General features: G+C 46.0%; 1 protein-coding gene across 5 annotated transcripts in view; it reads right to left on the reverse strand.

The window, feature by feature from the left end:
- LOC142582953 (lysine-specific demethylase 8-like) overlaps positions 1–14,921 on the reverse strand; it is a 110,245-nt gene that overhangs the window by 11,636 nt on the left and 83,688 nt on the right. For 4 of the 5 annotated variants that reach the window (XM_075693153.1, XM_075693142.1, XM_075693126.1 and 1 more), the window contains one exon: positions 12,232–12,324. In XM_075693153.1, coding sequence (XP_075549268.1) covers positions 12,232–12,324 — 93 coding nt within the window. Of the gene's footprint in view, positions 1–6,564; positions 9,860–12,231; positions 12,325–14,921 lie in introns of those variants that run through there. The other variant, XM_075693134.1, reaches the window with a different exon arrangement.

Consider the following 14,921-nt stretch of genomic DNA (forward strand, 5'->3'; position numbering starts at 1 on the left):
ACCACATTGTTTTTGGACGAGGTCGAGCAGCATGTCGTACTCGCTGTCAGCTTGAAGAAAGTTCATCGATTGCGGCAACTAGCAGCGCTTCCTGTCTCATTGCCAACATCTCCACTAGCTTAACTCAGTCAACTCCGTTGCAACCGCAGCTATCGGGCCAGAGCATCCGCGGTTCTGCAGTTGGTAGTGCGCGTGTGCGTCGCACGTCCCGCAGTGCTTGCTGGGATTGCACCCCGGCGCACCGCCAATTTTCTCGGTGCGAGACGGGGCAATGGAAAACCGCTCCAATAGGGTGCGCTTCCGGTGATCGAGGATGGTCAGTGCGCACCGGTGCAGTTGATCGAGGATGAAAGTGCGCACCGAGGTGCCCCGGTGCGCACCCGTGCAGGTGATTGAGGACGCTACAAGAAACAAATGTAACAAATATTATGACATATACAAAATCTATTGACGTCCAATAGATATATCCGAAAAAATCTAAATTTTTCATTGAACGTGTATTCCACTACAACAATTAAAGTGCAAGCACTCAAGTTTGGTGTGCCGGACTGCGGCCACCGATGCTCTGGGCTGACTTGCGTCGTCGTCGCTCTCAGAGTCAAAGTACAACGAAAAGACCGCATCCTCAGCTGCTTGGTACATCGATAAGACCAGCTGCAAAACGCAGCGGAATCGGGTCTGCGATCTTTCAAGCGCGTGCGCCGCTCCCAGGAACGGCCATTTTTGCTTTCTAATTTGATGATCGCTAAAATTCGGAGTGTGTTAAAAAATTAACGCCTTGTGGGGGAAAAGCGAGCTGCTTAGAAAACAAAAATATAGTTGTCCTCCTTCACGTCCCATGGCACAGTGTGTCCGTGAGCGGCGCGGAAGGTATCGAAAGCGGCGTTTCAAACTATCGTTAGCGGGCTAGCGATGCCCAATGGGCACGGTACAGAGAGTTAAGATAAAAACTGCACGTAATTTCAGTCTAGCATGCAAGTAATTTTTACAGCAAAAGCTGTATATGACTAACCTTCCGTAGTTTTTTCGGAATCCACCAACAGAAACAGACTTGGCGATTTCTAACAAACCCATACGGGTGCAGTGCGGCGGCGCAGATGTCAAAATGCAGAACAGATTAGAACGCTCACCATGAATAGCGTGACGTCAAGGTTATCGCAGTATATAAGTAGGAGAGGTATCGGTGCTAAAAACAGCTGCGTTATCGATGGGGCGGACACGTATAGTTCGTACACCCAAAGAACATGCCACTGTCAAAGAACACGACCACCGACAAAGAACATTCCCGCAATGCTGAACGTAAACGACAATTGCGAGCCCGGGTACCTTCGAACGAGCAATGACGCCAGACTCGCAGTGCAAAAAATTACAACCATTCCACTCTGTGAAGATGGAATGGCAGCGAAAGCACTTTCTTTTCGTTTGAGAGCTTTGACTGTCGTCAGCTTTCACTGCCATTCCATCTTCACCGAGTAGAATGGTAGTCATTTTTTGTCTATCCAAGATCTGTGAACTTGCGTGTATGTTGGTAGAAATGTTTTTTTTTATATTCACTGTATGTTAAAAATATGTATGTATAAGTGTACATGTACAGTTAAACCTCGATATAACGAAGTAGGTAGAATAGGCAATTTGCTTCGTTATATAGAAATTTCGTTGTATTGAAATACAGCCTTTTATGCAAGTACAGTCACCGAGCGATTTTTCTTGCACGGAAAGGGATCGCAGAATTCTCCCAATTATCGGGCAGTCAAAAGAAGCAAATTTCAATTAGAAAACAATTCATTTTGATGAATTTGGGAGTCGGCGACGAATGATGCGGTTTTATGCCATGTCGATGATATCTTAACATGGGCGGTACGAACTAAGCGAAGCCAGCCACACTTTCGCGTGCACTCTGCCCCCGCACTCATTTGGATGTCCTTACTATGGCCAACCGCAGCTTCACTGCTTTTCCAGCTTTAATGTGGATAGATACATCCTGCACTTACCTGGCCCTTCAGCCCCCGAAGTGCCCACTTTTAACTTGTGATTTCTCACATGTTTTCATATGGAGTGCTGTAGTGCAGGGATCTCCTGCTTCTGTATGAAACTTATTTCCGGCATATAATACTGCCTTATTTGTTATTTCTTCAGCAGTTTTAAGAATGGCAGTGATAACCAGCAATTTACTGAAAATGACTGAAGGACCATTAAACAGTGCTTTACCACATAAAAGCTGCCACCACATTCAATTCAGCAATCATTAACCATACTTGTCACTATACAGGTACGTACTACAAACTTGTTTCTTCGCAATACATTGTTTCTTTAAGCGCACTATGCTTTGCTTGTAAGAACTGTAATATTTCCTTTCAAGGGCCACTTGCACAAAGTGCTCTACCCTCAAGTAAATGTACCGAGCAGTAAAAAAATTCCCTGGCAATTACGATACTCCCTAATGCGAAATTTAGCCACAGCTCTATGTGTTTTCATTTCACAATATATTGAGGCAAAGAATTTGAGAGAGACATGCAGCAGAGTCGGCTATCGGCAAAAATCTTATCTGCAGGTCAAGCACGTCGGCTTTTATACATGACTCATCGAACATTCCAGTGTAATCGCTAGTGCCCGCGTGGTATCCAGAAAGTACTACACAATTTGCAACACGCATACAATCTGATTACAAAAAGCTTTGACGACAACAGCCAATGGACAGAACTATCGATAACATTCGAGAAACTTCTGATACATGCAGCCGCATTGTGCATCGAGGGATAAAGTTTAATAAGTCGAACCCGGATATATGGAATTCGACGGGGATCAAAAAATAGTTCGATATAGCGAAAATTCGATATACAGATATAGGCCAAAAAAGCACTCGCGATCATAAAAAATTGTGGCTTACCAATTGGAACAGCTGCGAATCACATAGCATGTGCACACAATATGAAAGCGCTTTATTGCACGGAAAAAAAATCACTAATTTTGGGGTGCTTTTTCCTCTGGGAAATGAAGTTGAAAACACTAGTCTCAATCTTCTCGAGACTGTCCAGGTGCGAGAGCCCAGTGCCTTCCATTTCGCCGCAACAGCGCTGAATCAGGCTGAACGCTGACGCCAGTTCAGTGGCTGTGCACGGACGCGTTTCTTCGAAAACACAGTTGCCCTCATCGTCGCTGGAATCGCCGTCTTGAACGCCAGCTATTCCGGCCACAATGTCATCAGCGAGGTCGGCTACAGCTTGAACTTCGCTGTCAGTGTTAATGAAGTCAGCAACAGTAACTTCAGACGGTACGACGCCGGGAAAATTGGACAAGTCGCGAAACGCGTCCTCCAAGCACTCATCGTCATCTAAAGCTTCCGGACATTCATCTCCGGCCACTTCAAGGCCTGCCTTGCCGAAACAGTTGGCTATTGTGGCCTGCTTCACGTCGCCCCAAGCGCCGGTAATCATCTGGATCGCGCCGAGCAGGTCAATCTTGAGATCGGTTCCCATGTGGAGGTTTACGAGGAGCCGTTGAATAAGTCGCTTCCGATAGCCTACCTTAAATGCCTTTATGATACCCTGGTCGAGGGGCTGCAGTCTCGCTGTGGTGTTCGGCGGGAGAAACTTCAGTTCGATGTGCTGCAGCTTGCAAGTCGTTTGATGGGCCGAACAGTTGTCTACCAGAAGGCAAACTCGGCGGCCCGACTTGCCCAACTCCGCGTCCCAAGCCTGCAGCCATTCAACAAAAAGTTGACGTGTCATCCAGGCCTTCCTATTACAGCCGTAGCGGACGGGAAGCTGTTTACAGTTCTTGAAGCAGCGCGGTGACTTGCTCTTCCCGATCACGAATGGCCGTAGCTTGCACGAGCCATCCATGTTGGCTGCAAGCAGTACCGACACACGCACTTTGCTCATTTTACCGCCATGACATGAGGTTCCACGAAAAGCGAGTGTCTTATTTGGCAACATTTGCCAAAAGAGACCAGTTTCGTCTGCATTGAAGATTTCTGCAGGCGAAAACTTTGCAGTGATCTTCGGCCACTCCTCAGAAAGCCACTGCTGCATCTCCTGGCTGCTGACAGCCCCACTTTCGTCTGAAATGGCCTTTCCTACAATGCCGTGGCAGTTTTTAAACCGTTGCAGCCATCCAGTGCCACCGCAAAAGTTCTCTTCGCCAAGAGCCGTAGCAAACCATTTGGCCTTTTCGATTAACATCGGGCCATCCACGGGAATATTTTTCGCTTGGATTTCAAGAAACCACGTATAGAGTGCCTTCTCCACTTTGTCAAAAGCAGCAGGGCGCACACGACACGCTCCTGAGTGACTTTCCTCACCTGCTTTAAGCTTGATGTCCTGCTCGTTTTTTAACAATGTACCTAAAGTACACCGCGGAATGCCGAATGCGTCTGCCACGGAGGACTTTTCTCCGTTCTCGACACGCCGGATGACCTCAAACTTTCTTGCAAAGTCCAGATTCTTCCTCTTTTTTATGTCCGCGGATGCCATAGCTCACCAGATGACCGCAATCATACATGCTACACACGGGACGTTGAAACACAGGTACACACAAGAAAATGCGCGATGTGCAGATGGAGCAGTCCGAGCGAAGCCTGTTCATAGAATAAAGAACCAACGTTCGAGCGGCAGTCAGCGCGGCTGCGAAGGAACGACAAAGGGAAAAGAAAGATGAGAGCAGGGAAAAAGATCGGCGGAATATGCCGTCGAAGGCGCTGTGGGTGCAATTGCCGCTTCACTATGCCTCGTTTTTGAGCCCTCTCTGGCAGCGACCGTGCCGACCCCTCACTCTATCTTCCTTTCCCCAGGAAGTGTGGCTTGGAAACGTCGCCACGTCTCAATGCCGCACACTCTCTTTGTTGAGCTCCAATGGCCTTGCCCAATGCACACGCCAGCAGTACAGGAGGAGCAAGAGAGCTTGCGCCGGTGGGGCGCAAGAAAGGGGGAAAGGCTCTGCGTCTCCGTCGCTAGGCGACAGTCGCGCATGTGCAGAGGAGGAGCCTGCTGACTGACTGCAAAAATGCTTTCCCCTGAGGACTGGACACGAATGTCTTTGGGAAAAGCGCACCTTCCAGGAGCGCGATGCGGCGCGGCGTTCAATATATCGAATGTCCGACGAAAATGGAATTCGATATACTACGCAATTGTCCTATACTTCTACATAGTATATTCAAGGGGGTAATCTGTGTGTTCGATATAGCCAATAATTCAAGATATGCGGGTTCGATATATCCGGGTTCGACTGTATTTGTTAGCTGGTGAAAAGTAGTGACCAAAGAAAGAAAGAAATCATCAGTGAACAAACAACAGTGTGCTACTCTGGCACCATCTCATAGCAGTTCTTGCTCCAGAGCGTCTTAATCATCACTACGCTTTTCTTCTCACGTTTTCACCACACCCTCCTTCTCTGCATTCCGCTATGCACTACGCTTTCCTTCTCATGCTTTCGCCATGCCCTCCTCCTCACACTATCTTCTCTCTCGCCTCTTTTTTTCAACCCACACTGCGCTTCGCGTTCGCTCTTTGATCCGCTGTGCTCATTCGCACAGTTACACCAGGAACGCTGACACTCGATGGAGGAACGGGCGCTGAAGAGCTGCGCTCTAAATGTACCCTAAGTCGCTATGTTGGCACTGCATTGCATCTAGTAGCACCCAAGGCAAACGCAGGCCGGGCACTTAGCGTGAACTTGTGCTGCTGGCTCGCTAATTCACATGCAGACAAAATGAAACCATCAACCTGTCTCCAGCGAGCGAAAATTCCTCAAAGAGAAATTCTTGTCCTGGCCCCATGAAGCACGCCGCACGCACTCAAGGTCGTCCCACAGCTGCTCGTCCATGAAAAAGTCTCAGTAGAAGAGAAATCAGTGTCAGAGCAGTTCTTCATCATCGAACACGTCGTATGTATGAGTATGGTCCCTAAAGATATCCTAGATTGCAGGGTGAGCGCAATCGGACATATGTGCACAGCTCGAGAAGCACCGGCAGCCATTTTGACAAACTGCAAGTTGGCGCACTCGCATCATGGTAGCAGGACAACAATTCTCGCTCCCTGGCGGCAGGCGGATGGTTTTGTTTTGTCCCCGTGCAAATGTGCGAGAGCAGCACAAGGTCACATTAAGTGCATGAGGCGCACTTGCCTCATGCACTGCTGGACACAGAGTGGCGCTAACTTGGGGGCCTCAAGTACCTTCTTACTGCTGGGTAAATTTGCTTGAATCAAATGCTTCGTGCAAGCAGTCCCTGCTTCTATTCAAGACAGACGAAAATATACCACCTGTGTTCAGTTCTGGTCTGAACAAATATAACAGCCTCCTGTTTTTTCCCTTCCGCTACCATTCTCCATGCACACCACAGTTTACACTTTATATGAACAGGCCTAGAACATCCTTTCACTCAAAATTTCATGACACCCATGTTGTTCCTTTCCTAGAGTCAATTGGTGTGTCACCTTGAAAAACATACAGCATGTGGATACAGCTGGATCTAGACTCTTCCACCATCTGGGCAGAAATAGCAAATAAAATTGACAGCTTCTTGGACAGGTTACAGCACTGAAGTACAAAGTCAGTATAATGCAAGAATTCCTTTCACTAGGTTTTATTTCATTCTTATCAACCACAACTCATGACTGGCCGACCTTGGTGGCAATGCAGAAAGAGCACTGCTTGAACCGTTGACAAAGCACAAAGAAGGAAAAAAATTAGAAGTGTAGTGGCGTTATGGTCTACAGTGATGCCAACGAAAACAAGAATGAGGCGGCACGCTTTGCAAGTAGCAGAGAATGAGCTAGCCATCAGCCTGGACAGCAGCATGCCAGGTCACCTTATTGGCACGCCATCATGCTTCCTCTTCCAAACCAATAACGATGGTCAGCTGCGTCGACTGACTGCCTACAAGTGGTGACTTCAGGCATGGACTACCATGGCTCCCAACGAAGGTAACTTGTAGCTGGTGCTCCCCCCTCCTCCGGCATTTTACGCAAGCAACCCAGTGGGCTGGTTTCTCCAAGGCTTCTTCCCTCCACTGGGTCAGCTTACAGAAACTCAAGCACCACCTCGCTGTCAAACTCATGCCCACCAGACTGTGCAAAGAACAGCCAGAACCCAGTGAATGGCCCATATGACAAGCTGGAAACATGTGGCTGACGCACCATGTCACTAGCCAAGGCACCACTTTCAGCAACAGACAAACCCTGGCTCTAAGAGCAGCAACTTCTGACAGAATGACGACTGTGGCACACACCTGCAAATGGGATTTCCGTTCCACAGCTTTGTCCTCTGTCACATCTCCACCGACTCTCTGCCAAGCCTCTTGCACTGCATCCTACAGCGTAAACCTTCAGCCACACGCCACCACTATGCCTGCTCTGCCTGCCGAGTTCCCTTCAAGAGTTCCCTGCTGTGGCAACTCCCGACACCCACTTGCTAGCCTCTGTTGTACTGACAGGAGAATGATTTGGCAGTTCTATGGAGGACGCTAGCAGCCAGGCAAACATGATCGTACACTCCAGGTAGCGTGGGGTCTTAAACATGCTCTTGGGACAAAGGAACGACCACACAGTAGTGTAAACAATGAAAAGGGCATTTATTGTGCCATTTATGCACCAATGCCAACTAGCCAAATTACAACAAATGGAATGTGCCGATAGGTGCTGACAAATCGAGGAAGTTCGACTCTTCACGACTGGATATCAAGTGCATATGTTCGCCCCATGTCGGACACTAATGCCTGTTTGTGTGTGCAGTCATACAAATGGTTGCAGGTTCAAACCATCCTGTCCATCCTTAGTCCCCCGCTCCAAAGCAATTCGCGAGATGGTCCCCTGAAGCGTGCCGACATGTTCCCGTGTGCCACCAACCCCATGCCAAAGAGCAGGTAGGTCGTTCCCTTTGTGCCCGAGTATCCACGCTGTCAGCTGCCACTAGCACCATCTTTCATACTACTTTGCAACTACACCAACTACTGGCAGCACACAGCTGCATGGAGAAGCCAGATTACAGGAGACACGAGAGCCACGTGGGGAAAAACAATATTCAGGGGACGTGAGAGAGTCAAGCGTCCCCGTAGGGTTAAGTCCACGGCACTCCAGCCATGCACCGCCACTCCTCTTGGTCACTCAAGCTACTCCAGCTCGCTTCTCAAAGCCCTTCCCCACGGCCTACTCCCCAGATGAAAAGCTTTCCACTGAGAACATGGTGACGACCGACCATCTGACAGTCACACACAGATGTTGCAAGCTGCGTGCCTTTCCACTCTCTACCCTGTCACTTTTTGCGTCTTCAACTCCAGGACATATCAGTTCCCTTTTGGCCCTTCAAGCTTCTGACTACATCCCTACAATGATGCCATCCCTGCCAGCCAAGGCAACTTCAGGAGTGGGAACAGCACAATCTGTTGCTATAGCATGTGACCCTCCCTGTCACACTGTGGAAAACATGAGTGGCCAAGTCAGCTCTAGTACACCACACGCGGCAAATTAAGCAGTGTGCACCCCTGCATGCACAAGCTATTACAATGACACACCATCTACAGCACTTGACGCTGCACACTGTCACTTTTCCACAGTCACAGCGGGTACTCTTCAAGCAACATGACAAATACAAACTTTGACCTGGCAGAAGGTGGACAGTGACAACAGTGCAAAGCCCGGGAAGCCAGTGCTTCAGATGCCATCAACTGAACTGAACCCACAACAATGAACATTCATGTAACATCATTGCATTGTATTCGTTGATGTTCCTGCCAACTGTGTCCATGAATGCCACAGAAAATGCTCCCTAGCAGGGCACGATGCAGCAGACATGTGGACAGACCTTCTCCTGGTATGGGCACAAAGACATCCCTTGCACTCACTATCAGTGTCATGTGCAATGCCTACAGTTCTAACCGGCTTTTGATCAAAAATACGACTACCAAAGGCCCTACCAGAATGCAACAGTCAGTGCTGCCCGACTGAAAATATGGCTGCATATTGAACAGCTCACCAAGAATGACCTCATTTCTCCAGATTAGTCCACTAGGTCTTCTGCCCATTCACGTCGTACCGTCATACAGTCCACACTGTACATAGCTGTATACTGTAGAATCTCGTCGGTACAATAGCATATCGTATGATTTCCAGGTGCCAACGTTTCTGATCAAGAGGAAAAAAAATGACTTAATACAGTTACACAGATTTTTTACCAGCTGATAAGTTTGTGGAAAAAACAATCTTTCAGCACCAACGTTCAGTACATCGCCAAACTACAATCAGGTGATATGTTTTCTGGCCACTAGATCCCATGTACACAAGGAAAGGCGCGAGGCGCATGTGACAAAGAACAGTAGCCACGGCAGTTTCCTTGCAGTACTCACCCGCCTGTGTCACATGAAAGCGCCAGTGCACATTCAGTTTCATATTTCAGTACCAACAAATCTAATTGCCGGTTGTCATAAGTCCCACTCCCACCCATCGCCACCAAACCGACTGCAAAAAACATCTTCACGTATCTGTGTCACAGCATGTGTGGCGTAGTGCCATTGGCAGCGTACTGCATGCCTTCAATAGGTGATTATCCAAACACTTCGACTTTTCTCTGCAGCAGGCAGCACGAAGTGAGTGTCATGTTTCGCTCTGGCGGTATGGTATTCCGGCGTCGCCCGCCAGCTTGATTTCGTTTCTATTTCTGATCGCTGTCAGACACCAGTGTCACACGTGCACTTCTGATCACAATCGGGGCCGATCCAGATTGAGCTTCATCTAGATCGTGTGTTGCTGCACGGTCATTTGCGATCGTTATCTTGCGTGATTTGGATAATCACAATCCGTAAATTGCTATCAGGCCTTTTAACCGCGATCACAGGCTGACTGACGTCGGCACACTGCAGCGTAGTATTCTGAAAACGATAAAAACAAAAAGTGAAGGCACGTCAAGAAAAAATTTTTAAAAGTTATTATCAGCAATAGTAAGCTGTAAAATTGGAATACTTTCCAAATTTAACCACATTTCGCAAATATGAATATGTAGCCAAGCCATTATGCAGTGCTGAAAGTTGCCTACAGTCAGCAGACGGCAATAACTCGATCCAGATCATTGGACCATGTAGCAGCGACTATTGTTGATAGCGATCAAGAAATCAATCTGAATCAGCCCGGATTGCAATCAGAAGTGTACGTGTGACGCCAGTATTAAAACACTACACAATAGGAAAATAACACCACATGTCACGGGCAGCTAGGGCGTCACCAGCTCGACGCACGTCGGTGTCTTGTCAGGAGCAATTAACGCCGAGTGGGCACGTCAAAACTTCTCACCAAGATGCCCCACTCATAGAAGCTGCTTACCCAGACCGAATTCTAGGAATGCAGATGTAAGCTTCCCAAAGTTACAAAAACAACACAGCACGTCTTGGGCCACTCGGGCACCCACCAGCTCAGCGCGCGCTGGTACCTGAGCTGCAAGTATTTGCGCAATGCTTAGTACTGTATTGCGTAGATCTCAGCTACAGTTGAGTCTGCCAAATGTTTTAGTGACTGTTGATTGTATCTTTTCGCGATTAATACATTTTGTTCAAATTTTTTTTTCTTTTCATAACATGTCAATGAGGTTCTAGTGTATATCCACTTTCTTTTATGTAATTTTAAAAAATCACCTGTGACAGACAGCATAATTCTTGTCCTTGAGCTGGATTATTCGTAGAGGCGGACATCACTTGCACGAGAAATTGAAACACATATAATGAATTAACAAAAATTACTAATTAACTCCCTAATTACTTTATGGCACACATTGCAATTAACAAATTGGAGCCAGTGAGATTGCAAGGTGTATCCACTTGAAATGGTTTTCCAGGATGACACCAGTTTCAATATACTATTCCCCAAAGTGTTGAAAGAAATACATTGGCATTCCAGTTACTTTTGTGCTTCAATGCATAAAAGAGCGTTTTGTGAGAAAAATAAGTGGAAAAACAGTGCATTTTAGGGCAAGTTTGATGGCACGTATGTCCAAACTGGCGTCATTCTGGAAATTCATTCTAAGAAGATATGCCTTGCAAACTCACCGGCTACAACTCGTAAATTGCAATATTTGCAGTAAGGTAATTAATTCTAAACTAATTAGTGGATTTTTGTTAATTAGTCCAATATGTGTCAATTTCTCATGCAAGTAATATCTGCCTGTCTGAATAATCCAGCTCAAGGACTAGAATTATGTTATCCGCCACAGGCTATTATTAAAAATTCCATAAAACTTATAAATGATCACCCCGTATAGTTGTGCTAAATTGCCATCACCCACACACTGACACAATCACCTGACACTTCTGACTGCTGCATACATAACTTTCTTCAAGTTATGTCAGCTCCCCATACATCCCCTCCTTTTCTACTATCATGCTGCATGCTGGAGCGAGAGCACCTGCAATGATACTATGGTCTACAGTGCCACTGCTGACAAAGACAAGGATGAAGTGGCATGCTTTGCGAGCGCAAGCAGAGAATGAGCTAGCCATTGGCCTAGACAGCGGCCTACCACCATGGTTCCTCTTTGCGACCAATAAGTGGTAGTCAGCTGCATCCACTGGCCACGTACAGAATCATTACATTATCCCAGCCCAGGTATTTATGCTGCTCTATGTGTTGAGAGTTCAGTGACTTAAGAACCAAGTGGTAGCAATTTCTCTTCAGCATGCTAGTAAAGCGCACCCAGATAGTGCAGATGTTGCTGTAGGAAACTACCCTAATTTTCTTGTGTGGTAAGATATCTTTCAGGAAGGTCAAGCATTTATAATTTAAGTAGGATTTGTTTCACTGTGTAAGCACCTTTTTCAATTTCAAGTAAGAATTTTGTCGACACAGAACAGTCATGCAACAGTCATCGCACTGCCATGAACCACACCTGTCCATCAACACCTGTCCATCAAACTCATGCTGACACCCACTGAAAACGAGCATTTTCATGTTGTAAACAGCCTATCAGTTACTTTCATCCTACAGAAGTAACAATATGTTTAGTACTTCCTTTCTGTTACCTTCTGATGGTCTTATTATTTGTTTTCTTACAAAATCAATCAAAATTAAGAGCAATAAATGGTGCTTTATGTTTGCTACATACACCGATAATATAAGTGTGCCCCACAAAGTGCACAATTTTATGTGTATTATGCTTAAACTACCATCTAACAACAAAGCTGTATTGAACAGGGCCACAGCTTTGTGTGTTATAGCATCACACAGTTTTGTGTGATGCTATTATCGGATCACTTGCCTGGCTTGTATTTTCAAGTAGGCGTTCTTCATGAGCATACAGGAAAGGAGTTTGCGATTTTCCGTACAGTCGAATGTACTTCTCTCCAAACACCTGAACAAGAACAAACAATACAGAAAACAGCAAATAAGTGTCAGTTGCAACATTTGAGAGCATCCTATAAAAGTAATAAAACAATATTCAGGCCATAAAAACGTTGCTGACAACATAGCCTTACAGAGCTCGACAAACTTAAACATGCAAGCAAAGACCTCTTAGAATGAAACATCATCTGCTTCACCTCCTGTTAAATTTTGACAGATCTAAGCAATGCATGCAAAAACCTGCTAAAATGGCTTCACACTCTAAAATTACATCTAGATGTCACTTTAAGCTTTCCTTGCAACTGCTCTGGAGCATTATTTATTGTGCATTTGTTATTCAGCCCTTTATAAAAAGGCTCACAAAGTAACAACAATGCTAAATCATTATTCATGCTGAACACACATATCTAACCAACAATGAAAATGAAAGAGCATAAAACTACGATGGTGGACAATATTATTCAATATCCACATTCTCAAAAAATTTAGTTTGCCAAACTGCCTTGTCAGTGCTTTCCATATGGCGTTGCTGTCTCTCCAGTCAGGCATGTGCAAGTTTGGACATGTTACATCAATTCACTTTCAGCTATGATGCAAGGAACAATGGCTGCCCCACCTCTATTTTGCACCAAAGAAGAATGTACCGTAATTTGTCTTTGGAGAATGGGTACATAGATAACTATTAACTTGTTCTTCTACAATGTAAATAACTGTGGACTGCTCTTTTGCAACAAATTAACTTCTTGCATTCACCAAAATTTGCTCAAGCAGCAGCTTTTTCTAGCCTTTGACAGCAAACAAAGCAGCAAGCTCAGCTGTGCCAAAAGGAATTGTTAAGATTAGAGCATGCCATAAACACTGAAATGGACACATGACAAATGTTGAAGGGACTGTCTACCATTTTTCAAGGACCTCCCATTTTGTAGCCAATAGAAAGCTTACCTTTCAAACTATCTAAACATGCAGTGCAGTGGTTTCTTTAGAAAACAAGCAGAAATTTTGAAGACATAACTTTTGCTTGGCCTCCTCCACGGAGTAAGACATTTAGGAGGTGAAACTCCCGCCAGCGCGAGCGAGCGCGGGACCAGATAAGGTCACAATTGTTGTATGCGCCGACGGGGCCGTATATAGTGGCGGCGCCATGCGGCGCATTGTAGAAGCCGCAGCGAAAAAAATAATGCAGCGCCCGGGCAGGCGGCTCCGGCGCGCTCTCAATGGCGGTAATTTCTTTCCAGGCCGCCAGCATGATAACGGCTCCGCGGGCTTGTGACCTTTTCTGGTCGCCGCAAACAGCGGAGTTTCCACTCCTAAATGTTTCTTGCTCCGTGGCCTCCTCTAAACTCTTTCGTTACCATACATGTAGAAATCCATCAATTGGATCTACAATTTTTCTACAGAGTGTTAAACATTTCCACTGGAATTCTACACTTGAACCTCATTATAATGAAATGGGATATAACAAAATAATGGTTATAACAAAGTAAATGAAATTCACCTTGAAATCCCCATAGAGATGCATGTATTTAAAACCTTGTTTTAACGAAGTGAAACTGTCCTGTCAATGGATATAACGAACTAGATTCGTCTCCAAAACAAAAAAATACCCAACCGTTGTGCACCGAGTACTTCGCTTTCTGCCGGGTTCAGCATTCGTTCGCCACAGCAGTTCAAAACTCCCGCATACCCGCAACAATTACGTCGTCAAGCAACACTGGCCTTTCTCACTGCCGCACGTAGCTGCACACCTGCATACAAGCAGCAGCTCACCATCGCACTTCTCCATTGACATTTCTCTTTGCATGTGCCTGGCTGTGCGAGCCGCAAGGCTAAGCGCTGCAGTGCAAAAGATTAGTGTATTCACTTTTACTGCATGACGCGCCGCGCAGGCAAAACTGGGCCTAGCCTCCGAGATCTTCTAAATTCGCCTCCAGTACCGTTGAAATTAGCCTCCAGTGCTCCCTAGCACGTCTTCAATAAATAGATTCAAAATTTGCACTTTGGTTTAACTAGGCAACGTAATTTTTAAATGGCAGCAAAGAAGACACAAAAGCTTGCCTTGGGTTGTCCAAATTTCCAATCCGACGTATAGGCTGCTTTAATCATGTCTCAAACAACTGCAGATGCTCATGAGTGCGTGTTATTTTGATAACTGTGTTTGACTAATATCAAGTGCAACTTCACTTTTCCTCTTATGGGCTCCTTTAACCTCTCAGCACTTCAACAGTGTATGTACAAATTATTACGAGCAATACTTCCCATTGTGTAGGGTTTTCATTCACACAAGAGGACACAATCGATTTCAGACCGACCTTTGACCAAAGCTTGACTAGCTACCTAATCTCACATTTTGAACATCACCTGTGCAAGTGCCCTTATTCATTACTGTACAATGTTGCCCAACACTCCACATTACTGTACAACACTGTACAGGAACTAAACAAAGCATGTGGAGGCTCCAGCACCAGTTGAATGCACACAGGACCACACAGCTTGCACAGACAAGATAATTGAACACAATAATAAAGTATGAGGTGGCTAGTGCATGCTTCCTGACCCAACAGCCACTGCTTCACAAGCCTAAAGAATGCAGTAAAAAACAAACTAGGA

The sequence above is a fragment of the Dermacentor variabilis genome, chromosome 1 (genome assembly GCF_050947875.1).
Source record: "Dermacentor variabilis isolate Ectoservices chromosome 1, ASM5094787v1, whole genome shotgun sequence".
NCBI classification, from domain to species: Eukaryota; Metazoa; Arthropoda; class Arachnida; order Ixodida; family Ixodidae; genus Dermacentor; species Dermacentor variabilis.